This window comes from Sarcophilus harrisii, chromosome 4 (genome assembly GCF_902635505.1).
Source record: "Sarcophilus harrisii chromosome 4, mSarHar1.11, whole genome shotgun sequence".
Taxonomy (NCBI): Eukaryota; Metazoa; Chordata; class Mammalia; order Dasyuromorphia; family Dasyuridae; genus Sarcophilus; species Sarcophilus harrisii.
Window position 1 is genome coordinate 337,404,721 of NC_045429.1, and position 15,386 is coordinate 337,420,106.

The window sequence follows — 15,386 nt, forward strand, 5'->3', positions numbered from 1 at the left end:
TAAGCTATATAGACATATGTGTATGAATTGGCACTAACATGTCCAAAGATGGCTTTGTTCCTAAGGGTACAGCCATGGGCCAAATTTTACTTATATGGCCCCAAACCCTGCAGGTATTTGTGATTGGTGAGTGTGTGTTTTAACTTGATTTGTAGACTCTAAAGCCTAGACTAGCAAGGGATTTTCAGCACTGCTAAGTTGTTGGTTTGTCTGTATGTGTATATGTCTTTCTCCATCTTGCTAGCTAATTTATGTTTTTAGAAAGATTTTGTTCTCTGCCTTTGCATTTCTGAAACTCTGGTCAAGTTCTTTCCAACATTCCCCTCCCCCATTAGTGGTTTATTGTTTTACAGCTAAAGAAGGTCATTTCACTGATTATAGAGACACAGGTTTGGGAGTTGCGTCAGTGAGCTTCAAGGCTTGTACTTCAGAACAGGGCTGGCACTCATGAAATAGAGGAAAGTCTTATGAACTGGGACACTAGCAAAAGGTAATTGAGTTTGATTGGAATATCTCCTCTGGTATTTCGGGATCATACAAGTTAAAAATTAAGCAATAATCAATGTAAATGTAACTTTTTGAATTGGTGTGTGTACTATGAAATTGGAAATCTTGCTATAAATTATATGAGATTCCTATTCATTTTATTATATATATATATATATCTGTATTTAAATCTCAAGAAATGTCTTACTCCTTATCCTATACAAGAGGAATTTATTTCTGAAAGTAATTTGAAAATGCTTTGTTGCTACTTTTGTAAATAATATACCAGAATTTAACTATTACTTGAATGGACCAAGTTTTATAGATTGTTAAAGACTTTTGTAAGGACTAAAGCATCTTAAAGGATTTGAGGTGCTTCTATTTCTTAACAAATTATAGAAATGTTAATAATGCAACAATTTAAATGTTATAGGCATATTAACAGCCAACATTTGCACCTTAAGAATAAAATTCTTTAATAGGTTATTAAGTTTTGTTTAATACCACTGTATACCAAAAATTTTAAGGAAAATTTAAGGAATAAATAAAGTAATAGGTGGAATAAAGGAAGACTTTAAAGGTAATAAGAAAGGCATAGATCTTTTTTATGAAAGGCAGTTTAAGTACATTGACAGAAAGAGTGGAGAATGTTTTAACAATGTTTAAAAGGGAAGTTTGTTTGAAATGTCATATGTTTATTTTAGTGGGAACCATAGTCATAAAAATTGCTGCTATCATACATAAAGAACTATGTGTAAATTGACAAGCTATAGATTCCTTCTGAGACTGTAGAACACAAATTTGAACTAAATTAAAATATGCTTTTAAGTGTGATAATTGAGGTAGAGTAAATCCTAATATTAGATTGTCATTTTACAGTGTTTTGCTAGAAATAGTGAATCTCATAGAGAATTGACACAAATTTATAATACAAGCCATTCTCCAATTGATATATGGTCAAAAGATATGAACAATTTTCAGATGATGAAATTAAAACCATTTCTAATCATATGAAAAAATGCTCTAAATCACTATTGATTAGAGAAATGCAAATTAAGACAACTTTGAGATACCACTTCACACTCTCAGATTGGCTAAAATGACAGGAAAAGATAATAAGGAAAGTTGGAAGGGATGTGGGAAAACTGGGACACAAATACATTGTTGTCTTAAGTTGTGAACTGATCCAACCATTGTAGAGAGCAGTTTGTAACTATATGCCCAAAGGGATATCAAGAGATACCCCTTGATTCTAGCAGTGTCTCCACTGGGCCTATGTCCCAACGAGATCTTAAAGGAGGGAGAAGGACTCACATATACAGAAATGTTTGTGGTAGCCCTTTTTGTAGTGGTTAGAACCTGAGTGACTGCCCATCAATTGGAGAATGGCTGAATAAATTATGGCATATGAATGTTATGGAATATTATTGTTCTATCAGAAATGATCAGTAGGATTTTTTCAGAGAGGCCTAGAGAGACTGACATGAACTGATGCTGAGTGAAGTGAATAGAACCAGATCATTGTACACAGCAATAAGATTATATGATGATCAGTTCTGATGGATGTGGCTTTTTTTAACAGTGAGGTGATTTAGGTCAGTTACAATGGTCTTGTGATAGAAAGAGCCATGTTCAATGGCTGAATAAGTTACAGTATATATACTATGTAATATTTGTATTCTATAAGAAATAATCAGCAGGATGATTTCAGAGAGGCCTTCAAAGAGGGCTATCTGCATCTAGAAAGAACTACGGAGACTGAGTATTGATCACAAACTAATATTTTCATTTTTTGTTGCTGTTGTTGTTTGCTTGCATTTTGTTTTTGTTCTCACTTTTTTCCCTTTTGATTTGATTTTTCTTGTGCAGAGTGATAAGTGTGGAAATATGTTTAGAAGAATTGCATATGTTTAACCTATATTGGATTATTCGCTGTCTAGGGGAGAGGGAGGAAGGTAGAAAATTTTGGAACACAAGGTTTTGCAAGAGTAAATGTTGAAAATTATCTTTGTTTGGATTTTGAAAAATAAAAAGCTATTATTAAAAAAAGAAACAGGGAATATCTGAAATAGTGCATAATGAAATATGAAATGTTTGGAATAAATATCATTTGTATAAAATATAATATTAAGTATTAAAATCACAATTTAAGATTCTGTGTCATATACCATTTGATATAGATCCAGATGTAATCAAATTCATTCTGGTCACATTTTATTTATTTATTTTGTTAAACATGTGCAATTCTTCTATACATATTTCCATAGTTATCATGCTGCACAAGAAAAAAAGCAGATCAAAAAGGGAAAAAAACGAGAAAGAAAACAAAATATAAGCAAACAACAACAGCAAAAAGTGGAAACAATATATTGTGATTAATACTTATTCCCTTCAGTCTTCTCACGGGGTGCACATGACTCTCCATCACAAGATCATTGGAAACTGGTCTGAATCACCTCAATGTTGAAAAGAGCTACGCCCATCAGAACTGATCATCATATAATCTGGTTGCTGTGTACAATGTTCTCCTAGTTCTGCTCATTTCACTCAGCATCAATTCACCTAACTCTGCAGGCTTTTTTGAAATCATGCTGCTGATCATTTCTTACAGAATAATAATATTCTATAACATTCATATACCATAACTTATTCAGCCATTCTTCAATTGATGAGCATCCACTCAGTTTTCTGGTCACATTTTGAGTGAAATGTGTCTCTCCTAATTTGATGTTTAAGATAAGTCGAAAATTATTATACAAACTGGGAAAATGCATAGACAGGAAATTTGTTAATTGGGAGAGCTTAAACAAATACTTTACATGATTGTAAAGTGCCTAACAATGCTTGGCAAAGGGCATATACTGTAACTGATGTTATTATTAGTTCCTTAATTAGATGTAATTGCTTCATACTTGATAACTTTATATGGGTTTTTAAATGTGGTCAGTGTATAATGCCAATGGTGATGAGACGCCTGATTTTTTCTGTGAGGTAATTTCTGTGAGGTAAAAAACATTCTACTGGATTGGAATCACTTAATCAGTAATGAGTTTGTTTTGCATTTCAAATACATAATATTATTTATGGTTTGTTATGTTTCTAACTTTTTTATATTGTGCAAATTTTATTAGTTATGTTGAACAATTTTTTTATAACTTAGATGTTATTAGAATATGTACTGAAAGAAACCAAAAGACAGTGGAAAATATGTTTAAAACTAGTTATGCTATTTTATCAGCCCTGCCTGCCCTGTTTTATAATGTTTTGAAACTGCCATTTAGGGAACTGGATATTTCCACCTTTGTCTGTAGTTAAGAGGAAGTTACATCTACAGCTATTAAGCTATCATTTATGAAAGTGTAAGAGTTTTAACTGTTATTTGGATTTATTGTCATACTATTATAAGCTAAAATCGGTAACTGATTACTGTGGAGAATTGATTACTCTGTGTGGAAAAGAAGGGATGAGGCGGTCTTATCTGGAGTGGTTCTGCTTATTCAGAGCAGTCTACCTCGTGGTATGAGGGTTAACAGCAGAGTTAATCTAGTCTTCCTTGCACAGGGCGGGGGTGTCAAAGAGCACAGCCCACAGCAGCTCCTAAGGGTAGATGGGATGGCAGGGGCAGCAGGCTTGGCCCCTTCTCTGGGCTCCCTGTTGAATGACCTTATTTTATAAACTTTCCAGGTTCCTGGAAATCATCATTGTAGGCAAAGTCATCAGCCCTGGGAAATGAGCAAATTTGAATTATGGAATTCTTAAACAATGAACTTGATTTATTGAGGATTTGCAAATTGATGTAAAAAATGGAAATAATTTCTAATGATTGCTCTTGAAAATAAGAGAAATTTAAATTTGAGAAGAAAAGCAAAACAAATGAAGTCACTTATGTATGTCTGAGTCTTGGTAAACTTTTATTGCTCATTGCAACTTAATGAGAGGAAAAATAACTCCAATTCTAAGCTGTGATTGATGAAGCTTGTCATTTGAAGTAAAAGCTTTTGGGACCATAACTGATTTTGTTCTGAGGTTTGAATTCAGGTATAATTATCTGATGGATCATTAAGTAAGTAATTCACCATTCAAGAGAAAGCCACAAGCTATTTGGAGGGAATATGATCCTGATCCATTATAGATGGAGGTCCGTATGTGGGAGAACCCTAGAGAATGATCTTGGCTTAGCCTAAGATAGAATTCTTCTGACTCACTTTCCCCACTGTATTTCTTCTGAACCCCAATGTTTCTTACCTGATTATTCCTGACTCTGGCTATGAGTTGAAATTGTTAATAAATGAGTGTTTTTCAACTGTGATTCTTCTCTGAAATCAAATGGAACTGAGTGTTTTATCTTGCTATGTATGTGTTGAGTCATCAAGAACTAGTTTAATGCTATTATAATCATGTCCCTGCTTTTTTTCTTTTATAATACATTTTTTTAACATAGATTTTTTATTAAAGCTTTTTTCCCAAAACATATGCATAGATAATTTTTGAACAGTAATCCTTGCAAAACCTTGTGTTCCAATTTTTCCCTCTCTTCCCCCACCCTCTTCCTTAGATGGCAGGTAATCCAATATATATAACAAATTTCTATAATCTGAGCAAGTGGTCAATAGAAGAAATAGGCACAATACAATTATGTGAGTCCTTGATGTTTTTAATCTGAATATGTAGTTATTACATATCCCAAACAACTGGGTAAATTAGCATTCAGACTTGTCATCTGCCTGCTAATGTTTTTGTAGTCATGAGTAAAATTAAATCCCTGGGAGTAGCTAGGTGGCACAGTGGATAAAGCACCAGTCCATTAGTCAGGAGGACCTGAGTTCAAATGTGACCTTCGACACTTAACACTTCTTGGCTGTGTACTGGGCAAGTCACTTAACCCCAACTGCCTCAGCAAAAAAAAACAAAAACAAAAACAAAATAAATCCCTGAAATAGCTTAGTCTTTCTGAATAAGATGAGAATAATTAGAGAAAGGTTAAAGAAAGTTTGTGAAACAAAGATGAAAACATTGTTATATTATTATCTTGTAGACTAAGTTTGAGATACATCTGAGCTACAGATGTCTAAGATTTGAGCTATTCAGTCTAGAATTATAGTCCTTTCTATATACTAAACAACTTAGTAAATAAGTATTTGGCCTACTCCTCTGCCTCTTACTAAATATATATCTCTATATGAAATAAAGTCCTTAAGTATTTGAGAATAATTTAAGAATTAATAAAGCTGTTATTCTATTAATTACTGAAATTAAATCAGAAACATTTTCAGTTTGGTTTGGAGAAGAGAATTTTAATGTAAACAGTTTTCTTAGACATATAACTTATGGAACATTTTGTGTTACATCAATGGAAAAATAAATTTTATTCAAGTTTTATAACTAATATTTGTACTCTGTGTCATGTGGAACAAGTAAGTTTTCTTATAAACAACCTATTTGATATGTACTGCTTTGAACTTGATTATTTGAGTGTCATTCCAAAGCTTTTGCTATAATTGAAGTTAACTTGGTAAGTGAAGTCGATTTGTTATCATGAGTCATCTTGTAAAACGTGTTCTATACTCTATGTTTTTGTGTGATGGTTGAAATCTTATCTGTCTCTGCTCCTCCTAAAGAGGAAATTTTGGATAACTGATTTGAATCAGAATTAATTTAAATTAAATGTTGTTAAAATTTGGAATCCTAAAATAATTAACAGTTAATTGGTAAATATTGTGAAGTTAAAAAGATTTGGGTAAAAATTTTGAGGAACCAACAAGATCACAAGAATATCTATATCTACATATATCTTATCTGTACACACACACAGCTATATATATCATAAACACATATGTAATTTGGAAGATTTGCATAGTTTTGCTTTCTGAGGTATTTAAAATGTTTGGTTTGTATTTGGATACCTTACATATATCAATGGCTTTTTAGCTTATTGTGAACAGTGTGTTATTGACAGGTTGAGTGTAGAATAAGATAGAAATAGCATAGGGTATTTGTAACCTAAATTCCGTAAAGTTTTAGGTAAACTCTGACTTCCTATTTTTAGTGCTTTAGTTTTGTTACTGACTAGATTTCAAGTTTTATGTAAACTCCGATTTCTTACTTTTAGTGCTAGATTAGAACTATGAGTTCTAATTAGAATTGCAAGTTGGTTTTCACAACATGAACTATTGGAGAACTATCTTTTGACAATCTGTACCAAGTTGTATTGACATATGTTTGGTCAAGGGGTTCCAGGAAGAATAAATGAGGAGCCTCTGTAAGTAATCTGGAAATGGAATGGAAAAATCCAGTGGAGGGGTGCCCTTGAAGACATAGTATTTTCCAGGCTGCCCTAAGGAAAGATGTGCCAGGCTGATGACTAAATGGGATGTCTGAGATCCAGAAAGAATTGTGTTGATTGAATGGCTATTGGGCAGGAGTACCGAGTTGCAGGGAGATTTAATGTCTGTGTCATTGCTGTTCATTATTGTATTTCCTTGGCTTTTGTTTTCTGAATCCATATATTACATTTTCTTGATTATTTTGATGTAGTTGGATTTTTTCCCTTTGAATTAGTCCCTAATTTTGGCCATTCTTATTCTGGCTTGCACTGTACATGGTTAATAGTTGCATTTCCATTATATACTTGGGGCTGTTCCAATGAATATCCACAGTACTGTTTTATCCACAAGTTGCCTTTGACTAACATGAAGGGGATGTTAAGGGCTATGAAGGGGTCCCCTGACCTTGTCTTTTTTACTTGCCATATTTTCCAGAAACAAGGCATGCAGGAGGCCCTGAATGTGTCAAGGATGAAGTTCCTTGTTGTTGTACCCCCAAGCTAGACTCCCTGGGTGTTCACAAGGGAGGCAAGACAGGTGCTAACCAAGTTAGGATACTGCTTGTGTAGCTGGGGTCCTTTACAGAAAAGCAGACCCTCCTATCTTCATGATCTAGCAGTGCCCAGGGGAAAAGAATGAGGCTTTTGCCATTACCTTGCTTCTCTCCATGGGAAGTGATCTTGTTTTTTTGTTTTTTTTTTTCCCTCACCTTTGCTAGACTACCTTTCCCTCCTCCCATGACATGCCCCTTCCTGGTATTTGCTCCTCCTTCTATCTGGCTATTATAAAACTAAACTTTTGTAAAGACTGGGAACTTTTGGATTCTGTATGCATGTTCAGTTTTCTTGTAATAAATGTGGTTTTCACATAAGTCTCATGGCATTGTGAATTTCTGTTGACAATACTTCTAAGTGGACTTGTTTGCCCCAGTATATTGTAAGCTCCTTGCTGGCACTGAATATTTCATTTTCCTTTGTATCTTGGGGTCCTGGAACATACATGGTAGGTGTTTAATAAGTGCTTGTTAGGGCAACTAGGTGAAACAATGGATAGATTATGGGGACCTAGAATCAAATCCAGTCTCCGACATTTCCTAGCGGTGTGATCCTGGGCAAGTCACTTAGCTCTATTTGCCTGTTTTCTCATCTATTAAATCAGCTAGAGAGGGAAATGGCCCACCATTTTCCAGTTCTTTTGTCAAGAAATCCCCAAATTCCTCACCTTCTACTTTACTGAGAAAACTGAAGCCGTCTCTTAGGAGCTCCTTTATCTTCTACTTTGTGCTTCTCTTACTGTGAACCTGTGTCCAAATGAGAGATAATTCTTCATCTTGTCAAGACCAAACACTCTCTTGATGCTTCTGAACCTATCTACTCTCACTATAAATTATACTTAGAGACATAATGCTTTCAGTTGACAGATGAAAAATCTGAGGTCAAATTTCTTGACAAATTTCACGGTAGTCTGGAGCCAATGCTCAGAAATCTGTCTCATAACAATGATCTCTCTCCTCTTCAGTCTCTCCCCGACACTTTCTCTGTTGCCTATAAACATGACCTGTTCTCTTTGTCCATAAAAACATCTTCATTTCATCTTGCCATCCCTTCAAACTCTCCTTTTATATTTAATTTTCCTTTCATCGCCCTGCTCCTAGAAAGAACCCTTTTCTATATTGCCATTACCATCTCCGCTTTTCTTCCCTTACAATCAAGCTCATGACTCCATGAAAGCTGCCTTCTCTAAGGTCATCAGCATCTCCTAACTGCTAATTCTTGTCCATGCTTATCCTCTTTGACTCTGTGTAACATGTGACCCTTCTCTTGGACACCAAACCCCAGCTTTTCTGACACTAAATTTATCCTGGTCCTCTTGCATGTACTATGGCTCCCTTTTCACTTTCTTTGTTGCTTCTCCCACCCCTAAGTATTGTCCTATTTATAAGTACAGTTAGGGACTGCTCTCTCTCCTCTGGTGAGCTCAATGGGTCCCATGTATTCAACTGTTGTCTATTAACAATGAGCTCCCAAATACTAATCTCTATCAAAAATTCTGACATACATGTATACTTATTGTGTATCTAATTTGTATTTAAATATATTTAACATCTACTGGTCATCCTGCCATCTGGGGGAGGGGGTTGGGGGTAAGAGGTGAAAAATTGGAACAATAAGTTTGGCAATTGTTAATGCTGTAAAGTTACCCATGCATATAACCTGTAAATAAAAGGCTATTAAATAAAATTAAAAAAAAATTTCTGACATAATGAAATGCCCTATTAGCACAAGGATACTGCACTGGCATCTCAAATTAACTACCTTCAAATAAAATTCATTATCTCTTCCCCACAACAGAGCCCTATCCCCAAATTTTCTCTTTCTATTGTGTATTTCACTAATGTCCTAATCCTACAGTTTGGTAACTTTAGCAGAAACCTTTGAATCATCCTTTTCCCTCACACCCATATTCATTAAGACTCCCTCGTGGCCAAATTAAAAAACCTTCTAGTTCAAGATCTATATAAACAAAATTATATATAAAAAAAAAAACCAAACCTTTTTTAATACAAATAAAATATTTAATTGCAGAAATATTAATTTTTCATGGGCAGGTAGGGCCAATATAATAAAAAATGACAATTTTACCTAAACTAATTTATATATTCAATGCTACCCCAATTAAATTACCAAAAATTATTACTGGATTAGAAGAAACAAGAAAAAAATTCATTTGGAAGAAAAAAAGGTCAAGAATATCAAAGGAACTGATGGAAATAAAATGTAAAGGAAGGAGGTTTAGTAATACCAAATCTTAAACTACACTATAAGGCAATAATTATCAAAAATATCTGTACTGGATAAGAAAGAGACAGGTAAATCAGTGGAACAAGCAAATCAGCAGCAAATAAATATGGTAACCTTGTATTTGATAAGGGGGGATAACAATTCATTATTTGATAAAAACTGTTGAGAAAACAATCTAGTAGAAATTGGGCATAGACCAATATCTTAAACCATTTACCAAGATAATATCAAAATGGATACATGACCTAGATAAAAAGAGAGATATTACAAGAAAATTTGAAGAACATGGAACATTTTACCAGTCAGACTTATTAATAGACAAACATTTATTCAGAGAGAGAACAATGTGAGGTATAAAATGGATACTTTTGATTACATTAATTTGTCTTTTTTTTTTTTAATTATTAATGAAACAATTATAGTTAAGACCAGAAAAAAAGAAAATTGGGGGGAAATAATTTATGGACAGATTCTTTTTTTTTTTTTTTTTTTTTAATAGCCTTTTATTTACAGGATATATACATGGGTAACTTCACAGCTTAAAATTGCAAACCTCTTGTTCCAATTTTTTCCTCTTACCCCCCACCCTCCCTAGATGGCAGGATGACCAGTAGATGTTAAATACATTAAAATATAAATTAGATACAATAAAGTATACATGACAAAACGTTATTTTGCTGTACAAAAGAGTCAGACTCTGAAATATTGTACAATTAGCTTGTGAAGGAAATCAAAATGCAGGTGGCAAATATAGGGACTGGGAATTCAATGTAATGGTTTTTAGTCATCTCAGAGTTCTTTCTCTGGGTAGCTGGTTCAGTTCATTATTGCTCCATTGGAAATGGTTTGGTTGATCTCATTGCTTGAGGATGGCCAGGTCCATCAGAACTGGTCATCATCTAGTATGTTTGAAGTAATAATGATCTCCTGGTCCTGCTCATTTCACTCAGCATCGTTCTGTAAGTCTCTCAGGCCTTTCTGAAATCATCCTGTTGGTCATTTCTTACAGAACAATAATATTCCATAATTTTCATATACCACAATTTATTCAGCCATTCTCCAACTGATGGGCATCCACTCAGTTCCCAGTTTCTGGCCACTACAAAGAGGGCTGCATGGACAGATTCTCAGACAAATGGAGTAATTGATGGTAAGTAACTTAAGTACCTGAAGCAGAATTCAGGCTCAGGTGAATTCCAGGTTCCAGCCTCTAAACTACCCACCAAACTAGCTGTTTGACTCTGGGCAACAGACTTGACCTCTAGCTATCTGAACTTCCTCTTCAGCAAACTGGGGAAAATAATCCGCAACTGTTTCCAGATTTGCTGAGGATAAAATAGAAAGTATTTGCAAAGCACTATGCAAATCTTCTAGCACTATATGCCAGCTGCTATTATTGTTATTTACGCTCTATAATTGAACCCTGGTTTAGGAAAACCTGAATGTTATTCCTCCTCAGACACTGTTACTCCAGGTAAATCACTTAATCTCTCATGATATCTTTTCTCATTTGTTTAAAAAAAAAAATGGCATGGCTGGAAGAAATGGTTTTTCCACTTTTAAATCTGATTCTATGATCCCGTCCATCTCCTGCATTTCCCGAACACGACATACCCTCGCAGGGGTCCTCAAACAACGGCCCTCGGGCAGATGCAGCAGCTGAGGACGTTTCTATGAAACTATGAAGCTTCTTTATTTAAAGGCCCACAAAACAAAGTTTTTGTTTTTACTATAGTCCGGCCCTCCAACAACTGGCCCCCTATTTAAAAAGCGTGAGGACCCCTGCCGGGTTACTTGAATTTGCACCAGCATGTTGACTTAAGGTTGGGATAAACACACCCCTTGCTTTCAGGCTGAGGTCAAGGGTCACCTCAATCTAGAAGTCCTCCCCAATCAATGGTGTGAGCATTTCCCATTAGAATACGACTTCCTTTTAGAAAAGGTTGTTTTTTTTCTGTCAATAAAAAAATTATTAAAAAAAAAAAGAAAGAAAAGAAAAGGTTGGGTTTTATTTTGGTTTTTTGGTTTTCTATCCCATTTGCATACTCATCCCTTATTTGCATTCATTATCTTAATTATATGCATCCTTATTTCCATTCATTAATTTACATCTGCGCACATTACTGATGGTAATCTTTCCCCGCCCCGAGGAAAATGTGACCCCTGGAGCCCGGGGGATTTTTTTTTTGCAGGGGGAGTTCTGCATCATATTCTACAACAGGCAGGGAGAGAAATAAATCTCGCGCTGGTAGAACAGAAGGGCAAAGCATTTCCTGCGTTTATACTTCTCGGCAAACAAGCCCAAGGAGAGCAGTCCGGGAGCACGTGGAAGGCACGCACACGGTCCTCCACCCTCACGCTAGTCTGCGGTGCGGAGCCCAGGGGGCGAAAGCGTGCTCCTCATCTCCGGCTCCCCGCATGCGCAGCGCTCAACGCGACCGAACCGGAAGCGGGGCGGGGCGGAAGAGCGGGACCGGAAGTGACGTCACGACCCCCCCGGTTGCTAGGAGATGGGTGTTATACAAGCTGGCCGGATCCCTAAAGGTTCCTGAACTCTTCATTGTTTCTTCCCCCCAGGGTGTTTGATCCCGAAAGCGGGCTGTCATGTCGGACTTGGATCTCGAGGACCTTCGGAGCACCTTCCCCTCTTACATGGCGGAGGGCGAGCGGCTCTACTTATGCGGGGAATATCAGAAGGCCGCTCTGTGCTTCACCAAAGTGAGTGCCCGCTCCGGACCCATCGATTCGATCGTTGGTCAGCTATTGTCGACTAGACGAGCCTCTAATCGATTACCGATATAGCCAGCTCCGGATGGATCCGTTTCTGTCAAAGGGTCTCTCATAATCCCCAGTCCTATCGCTCCTCATCCGCTTCAGTCCAAATCCGTTTCAATCCTAGATTAATCCGTCCCTAACGTTTCCCATTAACCTTTTTTTTTTTTTTTTTTTGAAAGATCGCTGTTAACTTCATCAATTTCCACCAGCCTTTGCCCGTGAGGGAGTTAATAATTACTCTTAGAACCCTTCTAGACCCAGCTTTAGGGCCACCTCCTCCCTGAAGCCTTCCCAGGTGGGGCTCTTAGCTATTCACTTATGAGTCTAGTCCTAGTTTTGCCTTTTAAAATGTGAATTCCTTGAGGGAAGAATTAGAATTTTGTCTGTCTGGATTTTGTTTCCCACACGTCGCTTAAGACTTTTTGTTCAGTCTGACCAAGTCTCCGAGATCCCTGTTGGCAGAGATACTGGAGTGGTTTGCGTTCTTCAGCCCATTTTGCAGATGAGGAAACTGAGGCAAACGGGGTTAATTGATTTGCCCAGGGTCACACAACTGAGGCCGGATTTTGTAATGCCAAAGGTCACTTTTAATGGGGTGACCAGTTCCTCCAATTGCCCTATTTCGTAATTCTGCCTTAGGTTATGACCATCCCCTCTTTTTTTTTTTTTTTTTATCTGAAATGTGATTATTATTATTTTATTTTATTTTATTTTAATTTAATAGCCTTTTATTTACAGGATATATGCATGGGTAACTTTACAGCTTTAACAATTGCCAAACCTCTTGTTCCAATTTTTCCCCTCCTTCCCCCCACCCCCTCCCCCAGATGGCAGGATGACCAGTAGATGTTAAATATACTACAATATAACTTAGATACACAATAAGTATACATGACCAAAACGTTATTTTGCTGTACAAAAAGAATCAGACTCTGAAATATTGTACAATTAGCTTGTGAAGGAAATCAAAAATGCAGGTGTGCATAAATATAGGGATTGGGAATTCAAGTAATGGCTTTTAGTCATCTCCCAGAGTTCTTTCTCTGGGTATAGCTAGTTCAGTTCATTACTGCTCCATTAGAAATGATTTGGTTGATCTCCTTGCTGAGGATGGCTTGGTCCATCAGAACTGGTCATCATCTAGTATTGTTGTTGAAGTATATAATGATCTCCTGGTCCTGCTCATTTCACTCAGCATCAGTTCGTGTAAGTCTCTCCAGGCCTTTCTGAAATCATCCTGTTTGACCGTCCCCTCTTAATGGTTGAGATAAAGGTGTTACAGACATTCCTTAATGTCATTAGAATATCAGTAACCTCCCTATCCTAGGTTATCCCCATCTAGGTCCCTCCATTATGTCATTGTTCTTGTTATTCCATAAAAGACTCGCTGTCCCGATACTCGGGGCTAGACTCTTTGAGATGATAGTCTCGTCTAGCCCTGGGATGCATTGGTCCCAGTCTTTCTCTCCATTTAATAAACTATTGAATTGGTCTCTAATCTCCGTCTTGCTCAGTTTCTTTTGGCATTACAGTTTAAATTTAGGTTTTCCTGACTTCAGTCTGCTTCCTCACCCAACTGTCCACTTCAGATTTAGTATGTGTTTAATACTTGGTAAGAAGTTTGTTGAATTGTAGTGTGATGGGCTCAGATGCTTATTTTACTGCATGACTTTGGGCATTTTTTTTTTTGCCTCAGTTTCCTCTCTGTAAAATGAGCTCGACAAATCATTCTAGTATCTCTGCCGACAAAACCCCAAATGGGGTCAGGATGAATGGATGAGTCCATCAGTCAGAAGAGACTGAACAACAAAGCACGTGTAACCACTTCCCTAAGTTAATTATCAATTCCTCTTAATCATCCACTAGATTCCTCCTTCCGACTGCTGTTCCAAAGTAGCATAAATTGCTCCTTCCCATCATGGACTGCTTCTCCAGTGGACACAGGAAGCATGGGATTGGATGTGTTTTTAAGATATCATTTGCTACAAAGAATACATTCTTAGGTGCAGCTAGGTGACACAGTGGAAAAGTGCCCTGCCTGGAATCAAGCAAACCTATGTTCAAATCCTGTCAAGTATACTCACTATATATGAGACCCTGGACAAGTCACTTAACTTTGTTTGCTTCAGTTACCTCATCTGTAAAATGAGCTGGAAGAGGAAATGGCAAAAATGGCATACCTGGTTGGACAGGACAGAACATGAACAACAACAAATACATTCTTAACCCTTCCAGGTTCTAGTTCACCAAATAGCTCATTATAGGTCCCTCATCAAGCCCCCTTGATCATTGTTTGGGCCTTGATTGTCTCAGAGTGAATGTAAACAGCAGTTGTTTCAGTTTTGTCCAGAAGCCCCAAGTGTCTTCTCTTCCCAGTTTGATATTTTTTTCTTTTTCTGTTTTTTTGAACTAGATAAAAGAGGCTGTTTTTAAAAAGTTTTATTTTTCTAAATACATGCACAGATAATTTTCAACCTTCACCTTTGCAAAATCAAGTTCCAAATTTTTCATATCCTCTCCTCCCTTGCCCCTCCTCTAGATAGCAAGCAATTTGATAGAGGTTAAATATGTGCAATTCTTCTAAAATATTTCCATATTCCTCATGCTGCTGCAAGAAAAAATCAGATCAAAGGGGGAAAAAAACACAAGAAAGGGGAAAAAAAAAGCAAACAACAACAACAAAAAAAAAAAAGGTGAAAATACTATGCTTTGATCCACTTTCAGTCTCCATAGTTCTCTCTCTGGATGCAGATGGCACTTGGAATTGCCTTGAATCACCTCATTGTTGAAAAGAGCCAAATCCATCACAGCTGATCATCACATAATCTTGTTGTTGCTGTGTACAATATTCTCTTGATTCTACTCCTTCACTTAGCATCAGTTCATGTAAGTAAAGACTTTAATTTAAAAAGGCCAAGGTGTACCACTGCATCCAAGGTCATTTCCAGTCATCCTGATCTATTTCTGGCCACTGAACCCAGATGGCCCTGGAGGAGAAAGG

At 36.5% G+C, this 15,386-nt stretch overlaps 1 protein-coding gene across 5 annotated transcripts in view; it reads left to right on the top strand.

The window, feature by feature from the left end:
- Window positions 1–402: 402 nt before the first annotated feature.
- Window positions 403–15,386, top strand: part of TTC25 (tetratricopeptide repeat domain 25) — an 88,980-nt gene continuing 73,996 nt past the window's right edge. The window contains exons 1-2 of one of the 5 annotated variants that reach the window (XM_031966278.1): window positions 403–490; window positions 12,188–12,328. In XM_031966278.1, the coding sequence (XP_031822138.1) occupies window positions 12,215–12,328 (114 nt within the window). In that variant the 5' untranslated portion in view covers window positions 403–490; window positions 12,188–12,214. Of the gene's footprint in view, window positions 491–10,684; window positions 10,761–12,083; window positions 12,329–15,386 lie in introns of those variants that run through there. The other 4 variants (XM_031966279.1, XM_031966280.1, XM_031966281.1 and 1 more) reach the window with 4 other exon arrangements.